The sequence below is a fragment of the Phascolarctos cinereus genome, unplaced genomic scaffold (genome assembly GCF_003287225.1).
Source record: "Phascolarctos cinereus isolate Bilbo 61053 unplaced genomic scaffold, phaCin_HiC Scaffold_7;HRSCAF=346, whole genome shotgun sequence".
In the NCBI taxonomy this organism is placed as follows: domain Eukaryota; kingdom Metazoa; phylum Chordata; class Mammalia; order Diprotodontia; family Phascolarctidae; genus Phascolarctos; species Phascolarctos cinereus.
The window spans coordinates 64,209,205-64,228,514 of NW_027556180.1; the positions used below are offsets into that span (position 1 = coordinate 64,209,205).

Sequence of the window (19,310 nt, forward strand, 5' to 3'; positions counted from 1 at the left end):
CTGCTCTTTCTGATTTATGACCACCAATGCTCAGCTCCCATTCCCAGTAACACCTGGTTGAACCTTGCTTTCTTAGTCCATTAACATTCACTGAGCCTGTGAACTACGCTTCAGTTAAAATATGACAGAGCTCAGCAGATGCAGTTTCCAAGCCAAAGCCTAAATGCATCTGTAAGGCTGGCTCAGCCCAGCTTATAAAGTGGCATGAAGACGATATAGTTAAAGCAGTTACTGTTTGGAATGGCCTTATTCCAAGGGCAGTGTGCAGGGAATGTGCCCTCATGTTACACTTACAATGAGTTGAGGATCAGAGTGTGCTCAGAAGTATGTTTTCAGTGAAGCCAGCACTTCTCTTCATGAGGGAGGCCCCATGGTCTAGCGGCGGGGGTGGGGGAAGCACTGAATTTAGAATGGTAGGACCTTTGTTCAAACCCTCGCTCTGCCATCTGGTACAACTTTATTTTGCTCAAGTCACTTCACTTTTCTGGGCCTCAGTTTCCTCATCTGTAAAATGAAAGGGCAGAACAAAATGACTTCTAAAGTCTGTTCCAGTGCTAAATCTACAATCCTAAAATGGGGTTTATATAGGATTTCTAAAAAATGACCACTGTATAAGATAATGGAATTACTATAGTTGATACAAATGAAAAAGATTATGAAAATAGAACTAATGAGGTATACAGAGTGTTTTGTTGGAGGCTGAGGAAGGGGAGAAGACAGGTATTTACTACTTCTCAAAGGCATCTTAAGAGCTACCTACTTCTTTTCCTTGTCCCAAATGGAATTCTTGAAAAAAGCAATAGAGGTAACTGAAATGGCTGAAATCTCAATCTACAAAAATCTAGACAGATCTAGAGTCTTTCCATAAAGCTAATCTTAAAAGATCAAGTGAGATGGGCTGTGTTAATTAAATTTTCTGTCATAGGAAAATATGCTATATATTTTTTATCATTATTATATGCCAGGGATATTTTTAAATGATAGAAAAAATGATCAAATAACATTGTATAAAAAATATAACATAATATGATATTTCTTATGGTTGAGAATGCAGTTAGCATTGACTATCTCACTTTACTTCTTAAGAGCAGTTTTTCAGAAAGGATATTTTTCTGTGGCCTACAGGGCTGCTCTGAGCCCCTCAGTCCTTAATTAAAAGATAACATTCTGTTTAAATACTTCTGTAGGTCCCATTCTGTAAAAAGGAGTCTCTGTTTGACTTTGAGTATTTTCTTTCCATAGACAGTGAATTTCATAGCACCTCAGTAAAAGAGAGAGGTAACAGGGGATCTTTGTATTAAAATCCCACTGTGCCTCTAAAACCCATAGCTATTACAGCTGTAACTGTTATAAATGACTAGATGCATTTGCATAATGCACTTGTCACTGAATTAAAATGATTTAAAATTTATACCAAATGAAGTGGTGGTTGGGGTGTGTGGTAGTTGGGAGGGTGAGGAGGGTAAATGGCATAGGCCTCCTCTCCTCCCCACATTGGATTTCTGTCTGTCTAGTTTCTGATGAAGGAGTCCACTGTAAGCCCAAATGGGCTATCTTAGAGCCCTTACTCTTTTGTTAGCACTGCTTCTTATAGAAATACATTTGTCTTCATTTTTCTTACAGAGCTTGAAAAGGCTGTGGAGAATGCATGCCTTTAATAAACAAAAATAAAATCTAGCCCCCAAAATATATATGAGGGAGGTGCCATGGGAGTTGGGCTGGCAGAGTGGGAAGGTGTGGAAGTGGGAAGAAAGAGTGTGACTCCATTACCAGATGCTATCTGAGTAACTTTTATTATTGATGGTAGGATCATAAATTCCCTTTGCTACCCCTTCTTTCCTGCCTATTTCTATTTCTCTCTTTTCCCTACCATTCAAGGCAGTATCTGAGTAATGGAATTATGGGTTAATGCACTGAAAGAAGGGTCCCCATCCTTGTTGGCTGACAAAGTATCTTTTGATGGAGGCAGGTTAATTAAAACTCATTTAAATATATCTGTCCTGTCATAAGACCATGGTCAAGGATGCGAGGGGTAAAGGGAACTGGGAAATATGCAGTTTGGGTTAGAGGTTCTCATTTATACTAAGGAGGCACAGAAAGGTAGACTTTTCACCATAATGTAGTGAAGTGAGGGAGAAGGGAAGGATAATGTATTTAGTTATCTCTTTGCTGGGCTCCAAGATTCTTACTCTCTCCTGATTTTTATAGTTTCTCACATTATAACATCCATAGTCTTATTCTCTAATCCAAAGATTTCACTTCAGAAATTAAGAGCCCATTCTGGAAATTGCAAGCAGAGTGGGACTTTGGAATGAACAGAAATTTATTGGTGCAGAATAATTACGGGACCTTTTCAATGTTGAAATATTCCAGAGCTATTCTCCCTGACTGATTGTCTAAATGGATACTGATGGTAAATGTAGTGAGCAAATTGTGAACATTTTTGATCTATCAAGCTAGCATTTTGCTCTCTTCTAGGGCATCTTTAGTGACCCCATGCTTTTTCCCCTTTCCCCCAGCCAAAAAAATAGGGAGAAGGAAATCTCCTCCTCCAAAAAATATATATATCTCAATGAAAATTACTTGTGACAATGCACATTTAAAATCAAATGCAGCTTTCCTAGGGATTTAAAATCAAGAGCCCTTTGCTATAGCTGGGGAGGGCTAATAGCAAGCATAACTTTCCTCCAAAACTTTCTTTGCGAAAGAAAAGAAAAGGAAAACAAACGAGCAAAATCTATGTTGTTTCCTCCACCCTACTTAGGAAGAATGGGTTTTCTCTGCTGTACTCATCACAATGAAATGAAGTGTTAATATTGCATTCCACTACCCTCTGGATAAAGCTCTTCTCTGGTGGTATTTTTTTTAAGCAGATAGATAGAGTTTCTTTATAGATATAAGGAGGAAAAAGAGAAAAAAGAGGGATGTACAGAGCCTGATCTAAGAAAAGTGAAGGAAACGTTTAAATCATAAGTGCTAAAAGTTCGAGATATTTCTGAAGTAATAAGGAAAAAAGTCTCCTCCTCCACTGACTCTTTAGTGTCACACAAGACTCTTACAGGGTTGGGGGAAGGGGGAGTGGATTTAATTATCCTAATTTTTTTTTCATGTTTAATCATATCTTCCCCTTTATCTTTCCCCATCCCTACCCCTCCAACTTGAATGAGCAATTATCCATTCATATTGTCCCTGGATACCAGAGGCCACTTTAAAGACCTTGTCAACAAGTCACCCAAAGGGTTAACCTTCCAGATGGAGATTAAACCTACTCGTCCTTTTAATATTTCATTCCCAGCTCCCCACAGCTGAGGCATAAGCTTGGCTTGTTTTAATTAAATTAGATCACATAAGACAGGTGTCTTGGCAGTAAAATCGTACATAGCCCATTTTTATCTCATTAACGGCAGTGTTCATCAAGGAATTATGTTTTTCTTTCTGAAAACTCTAGGTAAACCTGTAATGATCATAACCGAGTACATGGAGAATGGCTCCTTGGATGCATTCCTTAGGGTATGTGACTATTTGATATTACATTCAAGACTGTTTGCACTTGGTAATGAACTCACCCCCCTATTCTAGGTAGGACTTATGTTTGACTATCTTTATTGAATTTGTGTGGGTGGGGACAGGAGAAGAAAGGAAATACAGAATCAATGATTTTTGAAAACAGCCTATTAAATAATCCATGATTAGTCAGTTCTGTGCTTGATTTATCCCCTTTCAGTGGGCCTGGCAGTGCCACAGATTCATTATAATTGGATAAATTCCATCTATCACAGGAAGCACATACCTAGATTGTAAGACGTGTTCACTTAGTGAATTAGTGTCTTTGGTCAGAAAGGCAAAGAAATAATGTGGTATTTGTTGTGTTTTGTGGTAGATGAGGATTATCAAAAATAGCTCGGTAATACCTGGGAAATAATTCATTTTGTTATACTGCTAATGAAATCTTCCCCATTTCCTCCTTCTCTCCCGCTCCCCTTTCTGGGCAGAAGAATGATGGAAGATTTACAGTGATTCAGTTGGTTGGGATGCTTCGTGGCATTGGTTCTGGGATGAAATACCTCTCTGATATGAGCTATGTACATAGAGATCTAGCTGCCCGGAACATCTTGGTCAATAGCAACTTGGTCTGCAAAGTATCTGACTTTGGCATGTCTCGTGTTCTTGAAGATGATCCTGAAGCAGCTTATACAACCAGGGTAAGTCTTGTACCATTGGCTTTTTTGTTCTGAAAATTTGATAATGAACACTTTGGCCTCCAAAAACTCATCATTCTTTAGAGTGTCAGGAAAATTAATAATTGATCTTTAAAAAAGTCCTCCATTCTCTGGACTATTCTCTAAATAGTTATTGTATTTTTTAAAAATGTGTTTCTCAGAAAGGATTTTGCCTTAAAGAAAAAAGATCCCAGATGTGTTAACTTTCACTAGACTTACTAAGGAAGATAGACTTTATCCCCTTTTTTTTTGGATGAGGAGTAATCTTAATTAAATTAATTAACTTAAAGATAGCAGCAACTAGAGAAGGAAGAAGAGAAGAGAAGGAAGGAGATGATATGGTACAGTCAGATTTAAAGTCAGAGAACCTGGATTTGGATCTTTGCGCTAGTACTTATGTGTGTATGGCCTTGGACAAATCATTTCACCTTTCTAAACCTCAGTTTCCTCATTTTTCAAATAAAGGGATTGGGTTAGCCAACCTCCCAGTTCTCACCCAGCTCTAAATCTATGATACTCTGATGATATTTTTATCATGTCGTTCCCCTCTAATCTTTTAAAGTCTTCATATTTTGAGAAATCCTTCCCCTCCAAATTTTTTTTTCCACTTGGTTAGTTAGGAAATGTGAAATGTATAGAATATGGATTTATAAAATGTTTTCACTATGGGGATTTTTTTTCCAGTTGCTAATGGTCTGCATTTTACTGTTGAAAGATAAGCCAGGATTTGAGTACAGTTAAGAGTTATCAGTTGGCAGTTAATGAGTCTGCTGTCCTGCCTTAGCAATCTGAGTATAAAACACTAATGGAATAAACACAGCAGCTCATAAAACAATTTACTGACCATTAAGACCAGCACCATTAAAATTAACACAAAGCAGAAAGTTTCCAGCCTTCTTCCCCCCACCTCCTTTAAATATTTGCCATTTTCCATCTGCGCCTGGAGCCTGATTTCAATATTCAGTCTCTTTGGCTGTAATTGCTCATTCTAATCTGTACCCTCTTGCAACTAGAGTTCATTCACTTAGAAAAGGAATGATCTGTGTTAAACAGTGAAGAGCTGTCCTTTTCCTCTAATAATATGAAGGTGAGAAGTTACAGCAAACATTATAGGAGGCAAAGGCAGAAGACAATGTGGTAGTTCCTCCATGAAGAGGGAGAATTTTAGTGTTAGATGATCTTGTTCAGAGGAAGCTTCAGAGTAACAATGCCATTTGCTGCCCACTCTCTAGTCTTGTTTTAGTATCCGTAATAAAGGGAAGGAAACTTTTGGATTCTTTCCATTGAGCAGTTTAAAATGGAACTACTTGAGTTTGAATCAGTTCCCCCAGATGGTACCCTAGTAAAGTTTAAAGTCAATTAAAAACACCTTGTACATTAACATAAACAAACAGAGAAATTCTTGGCATGGGATGACTATGGTAAAAGGGAATCAGATAACTGGTTAGAATGTCCCCTAAACTCTAACAGATGGCTCTCTACCTTGGTTTGAAGAGCTGTCGTTTTAAAAACTTCAATAAGAAATCACACCTTCTTACTCCTCTCCCACACTGGACAGCTCATAGAAAAAATGAATTAATCTAGCATTGTATCTAGTTTCTTCTCTTTCGCCTCTGAGATCCTACTTACCACTTCTCTCCCAGCTACTTTGAACATGCCTTTTGTGCTGAGTAAGGGGCAGGATGATGGTAGGAGAAGAAAAGAGACAGTATTTCATACACCATTCTCAATTTGGCCTTGATTTCATGATTTCTGAAGCAATCTTTAAAGCAGGGACCTTTATGCTGCCCAATTAGTATGAATCTAGAAAATAAGGCAAGAAAAGAGTCAATCTCCTAGAACTACATGCACTTCTACATTTTATCTGTTGTGGATAACACATGCATCTTGCCTTCTGTAATCACCGCCACCACCAAAACTGCCCTGATATGGTATTAAGCCGAGGTCAGATAGTAGGTTGGTTTAAGGAAATCACATTAAACAATTTACTGATCCATGTCTCTGTGACTAAAGGAAACATACGGGTGAAATTGCTTCTCTAAACATTGAAAACTTAGATGAAACAAGAAAGGCTATCTTACTTTCTGGAATTATTTTGGGAGCTGTCCCAAGCACTCTACTGTCGTCTTCGAAAACAGTGATGTCATTCAGAAATTGCAGAGTCAGTGTTGTGCTTAGGAAATAACTTATAGTTCAATGTTTATAGGGTGGCAAGATTCCCATCCGGTGGACTGCACCAGAAGCAATTGCTTATCGTAAATTCACATCTGCGAGTGATGTATGGAGCTACGGAATTGTGATGTGGGAAGTGATGTCTTATGGAGAGCGGCCTTACTGGGATATGTCCAACCAGGATGTGAGTTCTCTGTTCTGAAACAAATGGGTTTGGATTGAGATTCTAAGTGTTTGTGGGATGAAGGTGGTGGGGGGAGGGTGTGGAATGGTGGTGGTGGGGAATTGTGGAATAGTGTTCAGAGAGGGGCAGCTAGGTGGTGCAGAGGATGGAGCACCGGCCCTGAAGTCAGGAGGGCCTGAGTTCAAATCCTGCCTCAGACCAAACACTTGACACTTACTAGCTGTGTGACCCTGGGTAAGTCACGAAACCCCAATTGCTTAAAAAAAAGAATAACAATAAATCCTATTTATCTAATGTATTGTTATGATTATCCAATCCAACAAGAATTATTAAGCACCTACTATGTGTACATTACTGATGATCAAGAGGAAGAAAAAAGTCCAACCAAACAAAAATCATTCCCTGTCTTCAGAGAACTTAAATTCTTCTACACTTACTATTATAGACATAGGAAATAAATTGCATCAACTCCATCAGCAAGCTCTTTCACTTGATAAGCTTTAGAAAGTAATTCTTTTGTGGGGGTGGGGAGGTTGGGGGCAAGGAAAACTAAATATACCCAAATATGAAGTGAACATCAATTCCTTACATACATTTCCTGAAAAGTTAGGGTTAGTGGGGAAAAAAGGGGTTAATACTTTAACTCTGGTGAAGTTGTAATTAGAACTTGCACCAGTATCTCAATAACAGAAGAGCTGCCCCTTGAGAACACTAAAAAACAGCTTCACTAAATGACCCTTTGTAAATTATGCACATCCCTTTAACTGTGCCATCTGGACTTTCAGTCTACTTCATAAGGGAATGCATACACATAGTGCCTGCGATTTCAAGAAAAAGCACTCGATAATGACACTAATAAGATTCTGTGGGGAGAGAGCTTGGTGGCAAACGTCTCAGGTGAAAAAGACCGAAAAACAGCAACAACCTGGGCCCAATTGCTTTCCTGGGAGATTGATTGGAAGATATTAAAAAAAAAATAAGCCTGGAATTTGAACTCAGCTGTTTGTGGAAAGGAATTGTAATAACAATAATAATAATTCCCATTCATATAGGGCTTTGAAGTTAACAGTATGCTTTCCTCACACCAATCCTATGAAGTAGGTAATACAAAGTATTTATTAGCCCATTATATAAATGGGGAAACAGGTCCAGAGATACAGCGTCAATAAGGTTACTGACAAGTGGATCCCAACAAAATGTTTGTAGGAAGTTGTTGTTATTGTGTGAATGTGTGTTAACCTCCTATTGTATAAATGTTAGACTCTTGGCAAGAAGTTAGATCTTGCTAATACTTCAATCTACCCCTTCTTAAAAGAGGATGTTCTGTATTATCAGAGGTAGCCTTTGTATTGGGTGTTTTTGCTTATTTGGTTTTTTTTGTTAAAAGAGAGGGTTCAATCTGGAGAGGAGGCAAGAGTCTCTTCTACCCTCATGATTGTGATATAGTGATAAATGACATCAAAATGTATTTTTGATTAAAAAAAATAAAGGATATCCTTTTCAATTTCTTTCTCATGTGAATGCCCTCTAAGACTCCCTTGCTCTCCTGAATCAACAGGAGGTCATCAGGACTTAACAATTAATCTAAAAACCAGATGTGCTTAAGAAATTTGATGTGTTTGATTTTTCATCAGTGAAAGATTGCTTTGGATCAAGAGAGTACTTAATACATTTCTTGTTTTGTGGGTCAAAAAAGATCCCTGAATCTGAATAACTAGATTAAATGGGGTACTTAATGTTGACATGGTATTATCTATAAATTGCAAAGAAAGAGTCACTGCAGATGGGAAGAAAGGCAGCAGCTAGCATGACTGATGGATAATTACAGCCTTGAAAAGACTGTGTGGTGGTGATGGTAGCGTAATATATCGTTTGGTACAATTATTCTATGCAAAGAGCATAAAGTGGCTTCCTGCAGTATTAGGATTCAGGTTGAGAGCTCAGAGACAGCCAAAGGTAAACCATCCAACCCAAGGGCAGCTCATGCATTTGTATATTTATTTTGATTTTTTGAGCTTTCTTCAGTTTCGTCTGAGTCTCAGAGTATCGTTCCCATAAGAGCAGAGCCTTTAAAAATATTTCCAGATGTCTGTCGTCCTGCTGTGTCTATTTTCAAACCTGTAGCTTTGACAAAGGCCTGTAGCTATTTAGCTAATTCTTTCCAATTTAAAGTTTTGGGGAAGGCCTGATTTGTCTCACTTTGGGACCTGCCTATTTTGTATCATTTCGAATATGCTTTTCATTGTTTTAAGTCATTACATTTTGTAAATTATATAGAGGAACAGCAGGTTTCCAAGAGACCCAGATTATCATCCTTATAGTATTAGCTGGACATCTACATGTGTGTGGCTTCAGGCCAGATAACGTGTAAAATAAGCATGAGTTCTTGTAATTGTGAAGCAGACAGCACAGATATGGACAAATCTTGACCTCAGGAAATGCAACTGAAGAATGGCCTCCATGATGAAGAATTATTGGCATTTTGGCACATTGAGAAAAAGAAATTGATGTCAATCTTCTTCACATTGGCAAGATTTCTGATTCTGTGCTACATGACACACTCATCAATAAACTAAGAAAGTACTTTCCAGCTGGCTCCAGGGTTAACATCAGTTTGACATAGCAGATGGTGGTAGGCAGCCATCGGTTCCAAACCCCCCCAGTGTTCTGTACTTGTTCATTAGTTGAATGTAGAAACTTCTCCTGAAATGTGGAGCTGAGTCATGATCTAAGCCATGGCCAGTAGCTGGAAGAATGTAACTAGAATTCAAAAGTACTAAAAGAGCCCATTCTAATCCAATGATCATTTCTTAAATGTTACTGTATGCTAGGCACCATGGGCAAAAAGACAAAATAAAACCCGTATTTTCCCTTAAGAAGATACGTTCTATATTACTATCCTTCCTCACCCCTCAATATGATATATTACTGAAGTTTAGATTGTGCATTTTTTCCCTCTCCCTTCCCCAGCTCACTTTGATCCACAGCTGCTAATACTCCTACTAATTTTGTGTCTGTCTTCCAAGGGAGAGAATCTTTACTCCTCCTTTCTCACTTCCTTGTCTTTAATGGGAATTTAGATCTTAAGCTAATGGGAATAGTCAATGAGGTTCAATGATATAGGGAAAGATATAAGATGAGGAAAAACAAAGACTACAAATTCAGGCTTGGCTATTCATAGTTTTGGAATAAAAAGCTCTGGTCATGATGAACAGCGAACTGATTTGGAGGCTGTGGTAAACACAGCACTAGAGTTAAAACATCATTGGTAGGCATGACCTATGCCTACTTGTGTCACAAAGTAGAAATGACTCTTTCTCATAATAGGGTTGATTTGCTGAGTAATCAGCTTTATGTTCACTGTAATAGCTGCACCACAAACTCTATGGCAGCTCTTTAGAATGTTCAACTGTTAGATATTGCCAGGAGTGAAGAAACTGGACAATAGTTTGTTAGTAGCTTATAGATATTTGATGAAGAAATTCGGGGTTATTCTTTCTTTCTCACTCAGCACTGCCACAACCTAACAGAGGGCTTTGTCTGTGTCTGGGTTCCGTACTTGTAAAGTAAGATGTTGGGAATGTGGAAAGGATTCAGAAATGAACCTTGAAGATGGTTAAGTGGTTGAAAAATAGTGCCTATAAGAACAAAGTTAAAATAATTAGGATTTGGGAACCTGGAAAAGTGAAGGCTGAATTCTGACAATAATAGTATAAAAAGAGCTTCTAAATAGCACATCTGCAGATTCATTAAATGGGAAAAGGCCCCCTTTCTTACAGAGTATGATTTGAGGAGGCAGGAATAAGGGCTTTCTCCTTTAAAATAATCAGCTTTTTAACTGGTCATTCCATCTTTCTTTCCATTTTAAAAGTCACAGATGATTGAATGAGAGTTGAAAGGGCCCTTATAAGTCATCTAGTACAACCTTCTTATTTATAGATGAGAAAATTGAGATCCAGAGGTGATTTTCTTAAGGTCAGAACCGAGATTTGAACCTGGGCCCTCTGTCTCTCAATCCAACATTTTTTTCCCCTTTCCTCCCCCCAGAAAGTCACTGAGAATCCTTTTAAAAACTGTAAATATCCCTTTCTGAGATTATCTGTAAATACTTTTAGTGGCTGATGGTGGACAGGCAGCTGAGAGTGGGAATGAGTCACGAGCTGGGCACCTGGAAGACTCTGGGGATGCTGAATGAAAGAGGAAAGGCCCTGGAGGAAGGAGGCAGATGCCAAAGGCAAACTTCACCTCCATCACTGTTCTGCTGGCCTGTCTGGTGCTGGTGATCAGCCAGGTCCTTTTTTTAATTTCCACTCTGGCAGAATAGGAGGAAATGGGCTTAAGCTGAAACATAGGGGATTTCAGTCTTAGTGAGAGTTATTACACACTGAAACTTTTTTTTTTTTTTGAGGGAGGTCCTTAAAAAGAAATTAGAGTTCATTTCTCCACTCTAGAATTATTTAGGTGTGATTATGTCGGACATCTATAGGGGTAGAAAGATAGACTAGATAACATCTCGAAGTTCCTTCTGACACCCTCTATTTCTTTGGTAATGCTGTTATTCAGTCCTTTCAGCCATGTCTGACTTTTCATGACCCCATTTGGGGTTTTCTTGGCAGAGATACTCAAGTAGTCTGCCATTTCCTCCTGTGGGTCATTTTACAGATGAGGAAACTGAAATACACAGTGTTAAGTGACTTGGCTAGGGTCACACAGCTAGTGAGTTTCAGACCAGATTTAATCTGAGGGAGATGAGTCTTCTTGACTCCACGCCCAGAACTCTACACACTGTGCCACCAACCTGCCCTCCCTCTATTTCTACCTTTCTTTTTTTTAAAAAAAGGTAAATTTCTATGTGCTCTTGCTTCAGGTATTCAGATGGGCTATGCTTGCCAGTTGGGAACATCCCATGACAGTTACCAACCTTCCTTTTCTGTGCTCAGAGATACTAGGGCCAGATTTAGCCATTGTGAAAGAGATAGAGCTGGGAGCTGCTCCCAAGCCTGAAGGCAAGCCAGGCACAGGAATAAGAGCAGGATGAGGATGGGAGCCCATAGGACAACTTGTCTGGCAGCCTATGACTTTCTTTGTATTATCATGTACAGGTTATAAAAGCCATTGAGGAAGGCTACCGGCTCCCTCCACCAATGGACTGCCCCATTGCTCTCCACCAGCTGATGCTAGATTGCTGGCAGAAGGAAAGAAGTGACAGGCCTAAATTTGGACAGATTGTCAACATGTTGGACAAACTCATCCGCAACCCCAACAGCTTGAAGAGGACGGGTACTGAGAGCTCCAGGTGAGCAGTGTTTACGTAATGGTGATAGATGAGGGAACCTATGGAAGGTGACAGTCAAGCAGTAACTTATCCTCACTCGGATTCTCTTCTCATGTTAGAGGATGCTCCATGGCTGTCCCCAATATGGGAAGCCTTTTTCTTCAATGGGGGATCATTTTTGAGAAATTCTTCTGCTGACATTCCTTGTTAATGCTGAAAAGCTTAATACCTGGTAGGCCAAAAGGAACAATAATGATTTTTTTTTTAAAGTCAATGAAACCATTACCTAAATCTAGTTAGTTTTGAAAAATTTAGGGAAAAGAGACATCATATGTAGTTTTGAAAGGTGTTCCATGCCAAGTAAAGATGCCAAGTTCCTGAAAAGAGACAAATAAGAAATAACTTGGAGGCAGTGTAGAAGAGATGGAGAAAAAATGAGTTAGAAACTAAAAGTGCATCAATGTTTACAGAAAGCTGAGGCTGATCTTGGATTTGCAAGTGAAAAATTCAACGTGAGAAACTGTTCTCCTGATTCCTATATAACAGACACTGAAATGTTAGTCTGAAAAAAAGTTACTATATATCTTAAGACAGATGAGCAATTCTAGTCTCCTAGTACTTACTACCTGGCTTCCAAAATGGATGGACGTTGAGCTACTGTAGTGAGAAAAGACCACACTCTGAAGCTTACAGAATCTAGTTAAAATATAAAATAATTGTACTGCCCATGAATAAGTTATTTTGGGGGAGGATGAAAGGTGAGTATGAGGAGAGCAAGATAAAGAAACTATTGGTAAAGAAAATGGGCAAATAGTAGGCCCTGAAAGCATCATAAAGAGCAAACAATAACCAAAAAAGGTAACCTGGTTAAAGATTCTCATAGTGGTGTACAATTAAAAATAAAATAAAACTGGAAGCTTCTTAAATGTCTAACAAAAGTAGGGTGGTTAAATAAATTGTGGCCGAGTCATGTAATGGGCTGTTATAATGCAATTAAGAATGACAAGTATGAGGAACACAAAGACATCTGTAAAGACCTTTGTGAAATAATCCAAAGCGGGAAGGGGTAAGAAGGATTAGGAGAAGAGAATACACAATACCTACAACCAAATAAAAGGAAAGGAAGAAAATGAATGGACAATCAGGATTCTATGGGGAGGGAGTGATGAGAATTTGTAATGATACCTTACATATAGAAATTAATTAAGTATGAATTGTTCCTAAGTCAATTTTGTTGGCTAAATTAATGTTCTGTATGAAGTTGTTCATAAAATATTTAATTTTTTAAAAATGATAAAAAGAAAATATGTGTTTTGTCAAGCAAAAAAAAAAAGACTGTGATGTAACCTGTGAATTTGTATCTGCTACATTTCCCATTCATGGACAGTGTACAAATACGTTTGGCATGGTCTTACAGCAGCACATACAAAGATTAATACTTTCAGTCTGAAGAACTTCTTGTATAATACTCACGAGATCACAAAGATACCAAAAAGAAACACACATTCACTCACAATACATCTGTGGAACCAACTTTCTTCTGACTATTCCTACCCATTTGTTCTGTGTCCCTCCCATCCCCTTTCCTCTCACCCCCAACCTTCACACACACACACACACACACACACACACACACACACACACACACACACCCCAAAAGTTATACAGCATGGTATAGTGTCTAGAAAGCTGTCCTTAAAGACTCAGGAGACCTGGATTCAAGTCCCACTTCTGATACACAGTGATTTTATGGCGACAAGTCCTTTAACCTCTCAATGCTCTAGGGAGGTGTCAAATTCCATCAGAACTCCCAAGTGCAACCTGAACTGAATTAAAATGTAATTGGGAAATGGTGAACAAAATAAGTAAAAATGCAATACCACATAGATAATGTTAATCTGTAGTTTTCTAAGTCAGTCTGCAGCCCATAAGGATTTCTTTCTGCTTAAGTCTGACACTGCTGCTTTCTCTAAGTTTCTGAGTTGCCTAGAAGATACTGACTTACGTTGGTAAAAAGAGTTTTCTCACTTGGGAGTTCCTGACACCAATGAAATTACCAGTCCAGTCCCTATCCCTCTAGAATAAACCCAGGATAGTGCCCGGCATGTGTAAGATGCAGAAGAGCTAGTAGAAAGTGGATTGGCAGGCCCCCTTGGCCTCCCTAGCTAGCTTTACTCTGTTCATCCTTAATCCCAACCTTGACTACTAACTTTTAACTTTGGATAGCAGGGTTTTGCTAGGGGAAAACTGGGGAGAAGATTTCGTGATAGGGATTTCTGTGAGGCATGCTTTCCAGTTTTCACATCCCTTGTTCAAGGGGTCTTTGTGCCAGTGGTCACCTCACCCTGGAAAAGAAAGAATTCAGTTAGCAGCCTGAGATTTTTTTTTGGCCTCTATCAGTGGGGCCAGGACAGAAGTGGAGAGAGGACAATGTAGGTGGGATATAGCCACTGAAGAGTGACTGTATTTCAATCACAGCCATTATGTCTGTGCATATGGTGGTTTGCCCAGAATATGTTTTCTTGAAATGATAAGTAGCAAACAAGGTGTTGCTGTTCCTAATTCTTTTCCTGATACTCCTGGATGGCATCAGAGGAAACCTGTTTTTCACTTTTAGACAGTTACACTCCTGGATGATGATTTATCATGCACATTCAAGGAAAGGCAGCCTATTTGACCAAAGAGGCTATTTTTATCTTAGTTCTTCCACGATGTCCACAAAGCATTTGCTGGCTCACAAGTGAAATGCAACTGTTTTGGTTAAATTATTTCAGAAGACAAGCATAATAATATCAAATGACTCCTGCCCCTTGTGCCAGGGTGGGGTGGGATGGGGAGGGGCATTGTTCATTCTCACATTTTGCTGTGTTGTGTGTTTTTTTTTGTTGCCATAAGCCAAAAGATCCTTAAAGTGGGCACTTTTTTTGCTCCCCCCACCCCAACTAGTATTCTCATCCCTCTGTTATATTTTTCATACGCCAATCTAACTCATAGATCCTTTAAGATGTGGAATTGGGAAGGGTATAGACCAGGGGTTCTTAACTTTTTTTTTTTATCATGGACCCCTTTGGCAGTTTAGGGAAGCCTGTGGGTCCATCTCAGAAATAATATTTTTAAATGCATAAAACAAATTATGTAGGATTACCAAGGAAATCAATTATATAGAAATATATTTATCAAAATATGAGAAAATAACAAGTTATAGGACCCCAACTAAAGACCTCTTTAATAGACGGATTTGCTTTATCATAGAATAGAGGGAAGGATGATAGCAATGTGGATTTAGATATGGAAGGGACCTCCATAGTCCCGTTTTATACAAGATGAATTTTGCCAGATAGGCGGAGGGATTTGTCCAAAGTCTCAAAGTAGCCAGAACCGGGATTCAAACCCCCATCCTTTGACTCCAAGTCCAGTTTTATTTTTACCCTACAAGGATTTGAAACTATAGGCATCATCCAAAGTCCATGGCCAATATTTTAAATGAAGTCCACTATGATCAGAACATATAGATCATAATTCATATATGATAAGTATAAACACACAGAGAAATACTGAACAGTCTCAAAGAAAAAAAATGCAAATGTCAATATGATTTTATAGTTAATTCTAAGTACAAGTATACTAGATGACTATCAACATAGAGCCTGTCAGATTAGGTAAAAGAAAAAGAAGACCACAGCCACTCTGACTAAGAGCTGCTATTAATATGGCAGTATGTCTTAATACGATAAGGAATGCTAAGAATTCTGTCTGGATCCTAGGTAGCCTTTGACAGTGACCTTATGAAAAAAAAACACCTGGCATGAAATATACATAAACTAATAAATAAGCTAATAATAAGTGTATTGAATTTGTTGAAATCATTATTTTGCAGCCCCAGTCAGGGAATATGAGAAGCACATTCCATAACTCAAACAATGATCAAAGTGACCTTTATTCCTTCCCGTCTTGGCACACGTGCTGCTCAGGAATGGATTGATTAAAAGAGGGATTAACTCCCTGCTGTCCCAAGTTTGTTTCAATGAACCGAGCTTGCCTGAAAAACTGGTTGGAAACATGCTTGACTTGAGCTCTTGCTGTTTTCTGTGCTTCTATCAAGCCTGGCAGGCTACGGGCTGATGGTTCCCACCCTAAGCATCAGCCCCTCCCCAACCCCAACTCATACTTCACTAGGGTTTCTATAGTTGCTGAACTCAAGTCTGTGATACATCATGCTAGTGAGGGCCAAGCTCATTCTGAGGGGATATGGCTAAAGAAGCCCAGCCAAGGTGTAAATATTATGATAAAGAATATTATGAAAGCTATGAACATTAATGTACTGGAAAATCCAGTTATGATCCATCCTGAAAATTGAATTAAAAAGGAATAAAAAACAGAAACATAAAATACAAATATGGCAGATAATATATCACCTTATGACTTTGTTACAGAGAAAAACATATATGTATATATGTATACATGGATATAAGTATATATATATATATATATACACACATACACACATATCTATATCTATATATTCCTTAGGTTACACTTTATAGTTATGGTATTTGGAAGAGGTAGCATTATCCAGTGGGGTGCCTTCAAAGCCAGGTAACTGTAAGTTTAAATCTTGCCTCTTATCAATGCAGATCTGGTCACCATGGTCAAGTCACTTAAAGTCCTAATTACTCAGGCATCTTTCTAAGAGTATAAGTTACAGATTTAATATAGATTATACTCATTAAGCGTTTCCTTACTTTGATGTTGCATAATAAACATACTATTTAATCTGTGCATTGCAGGATAGTGAAATCATAGGTTCCTAAGAAGAGCTAGTCCCTCTTTGAGTCCCTGTAGCTTTCCTACAGCTCAAACAAGCCAACAGTTTGCCCCTTCCTTGGTCTCTCACTTCATGAAAAAATCTCACAATTACATTTCATTTAGAGCACTATATATGTATAAGTTACAAATTTGGACTGTAAGTTATAGTTTTAAGTTGGTGATCAGTTAGGCAGTTTCCAAGTCAGAAATTGAAATCACAGGTCCAGACTTTTCTCCTCTCTACTTTAAAGGAACAAAACAGACCGTGTTATCCAGAGGTTTTGTTCCTTCCTTCCTGCACATGATCTTTGGGTAGTTTGAACTTTGTGTCTTATTATCCCTTTGATATCAACCATTTGTCCCAACTCCTTCTATTTCCAGGCCCAACACTGCTTTGCTGGATCCCAGCTCTCCTGAGTTCTCTGCTGTGGTATCAGTAGGTGATTGGCTGCAAGCCATTAAAATGGACCGGTATAAGGACAACTTCACAGCTGCCGGTTACACCACTCTCGAGGCTGTGGTGCACATGAACCAGGAGTAAGTACTCAGCGATGTAACAAAAAAGGGTAAATCTAGATTTAATCAGTCTTTTAAATTTCATTTAATTTTATTTATTTATTTTGCTTGGAGCTTGCATACTCATCTTGCTCATTATGACATGGAATGCCTCTCATTTTGATCAAATGTAATTTTGCAAAGCACCTACATTGTTACATTAAATTGCTTAATTAAACATTTCTGTACACCTGCCTTGTTGTGCTATATTAATTGTGCCTGATTCAAATGTGTGTCTGTATCAGCCTCGGAAAATGAGAACCTGAGCCCTTTTTTTTCTTTCTTTTGCCCCCGATGCAGTGACCTGGCAAGAATCGGCATCACGGCTGCCACGCACCAGAGCAAGATCTTGAACAGCGTCCAGGCAATGCGGACCCAAATGCAACAGATGCATGGCAGGATGGTTCCTGTCTGAGCCAGTACTGAATAAACTCAAAACTCTTGCAATTAGTTTACCTCATCCATGCACTTTAATTGAAGACCTGCACTTTTTTTACTTCGTTCTCGCCCTCTGAAATAAAAATCTGCAGCATTGCTTGGTGGATGGAATTGCTGAAACTGTGGGCCTCCACTATAGAAATGACAACATGTCATTGAAACCAGACCTGGAACAAATTGTTTCTCAAAATATATTGCCATCAATCCACAGTGTGTAATATACATGTACCTATATAAATATAACATCACCTCCAAGTTTTTGGTGTTGTGTTTGTTGCCAGATGCTGGGCTTCTACCCACAGCCTTTCTCCTCTCCCCTTGGAATTACATCCATAGTATTTTATTTGTGGGATAAATCACACTCCTGCATCTTTCACTGGAATGAAGAATTTGCCCAGGATATCCTCGACAGACTTGATCTTGGCTTACAGGGCATCATAGATACTGAGGGAAAATCTCCATGAAAAATCCCATGTGGCTGCTCAGTGCCTCGTCATAGGTGCTTGGCTGGGGCCAGGCTTAAGCTGCCTTGTGGATTACTGGAAAAGAAAGGAAGAAAGAAAGAAAAACAGGGAAAAACATAACACACCAAAACCTCTACAAATGAGGTCTGTTTCTTTTCTGGTTGTTTCTGTGCCATATAATATCTTATCCTATGAACGCTACGGACTTTTTGTAACTACCTTACTGACAGCTGCCTGTGACAATCTTGAATTGGCAACTTCCATACTTCCCTCGTTTTTTAGAAGCAACTACAAAGCGAAAAGGTCAGTGAAAGAGTAAACGATGCATTTCCCCCCACCCCAACGTACACCACTGTTAAGTGTCTCCCTATTTGAAATACCATCTGATAAACATGGTATTTAATCTGTGCCTTGTAGGACAGTGAAATCATAGGTTTCTAAGAAGAGGTACTCCCTACTCTGAGCTGCCCTAGCTTGCCTAGGGCTCAAGCAAGACAACGATTTGCCCTTGCTCAGTCTCTCACTTCATGCAAAAATCTAGTGATTACATTTCATTAAGAATAACCTTTGATGACCCTGCTATAACTCTGGCTGAGCCAAAGTGAGCATCTCTCCATACTTTCCCAGCCTTCTATAGTAAGCTAATCCAACTATATTTATTATTTTCCATTTTTTATTGCTACCATTTGCATTAAAAGAAAAATCACAGTTGTTTCCCAGTATTTGAAATGCCCATGTCATTGAACCTACCCTGGTAACAAAGAATCTGTCCAAGAAAGTATCTGAGTCTGACAGTATGAGGCAATAATCCAGACCTCTACTTCCCTACTTCTCTACATCTCAACCCCTGATCTACAGAACTCACCCTAGAACTAACTTAATTTACAATTAAGATGAGTTTATTTGTCTTTTAATAGTTTCATTTACTTTATTGTAGGCATATTTTTATGGTATTGCTTCATTTACTCTACATCATTTCTTAGCATGTCCCTCAATTAGTGATACTTATTTTCCTAAAGAATGAATTAATGAATGAAAAACGCCTATTATACTCTTACTATCTTGTAAGTATTGTGCTAATAAGGGCCATGGATATGTGTACAAGCAAGCAAGATAGTACCTTACTTGATAAGTTTGTATTCTAACAGGGGAATACAACATACAGGTGGTAGAGTACAGGCCAGGGAAGGGCACTT

General features: G+C 38.7%; 1 protein-coding gene across 2 annotated transcripts in view; it reads left to right on the top strand.

Annotated features, from left to right (window-relative positions):
• The window catches only part of EPHA4 (EPH receptor A4), a 167,439-nt gene that overhangs the window by 140,041 nt on the left and 8,088 nt on the right, over nucleotides 1-19,310 (top strand). The window contains exons 12-17 of one of the 2 annotated variants that reach the window (XM_021002832.1): nucleotides 3,449-3,510; nucleotides 3,993-4,202; nucleotides 6,427-6,576; nucleotides 11,679-11,872; nucleotides 17,039-17,194; nucleotides 17,513-18,417. In XM_021002832.1, the coding sequence (XP_020858491.1) occupies nucleotides 3,449-3,510; nucleotides 3,993-4,202; nucleotides 6,427-6,576; nucleotides 11,679-11,872; nucleotides 17,039-17,194; nucleotides 17,513-17,627 (887 nt within the window). In that variant the 3' untranslated portion in view covers nucleotides 17,628-18,417. The remainder of the gene's footprint in view (nucleotides 1-3,448; nucleotides 3,511-3,992; nucleotides 4,203-6,426; nucleotides 6,577-11,678; nucleotides 11,873-17,038; nucleotides 17,195-17,512; nucleotides 18,418-19,310) is intronic. The other variant, XM_021002834.1, reaches the window with a different exon arrangement.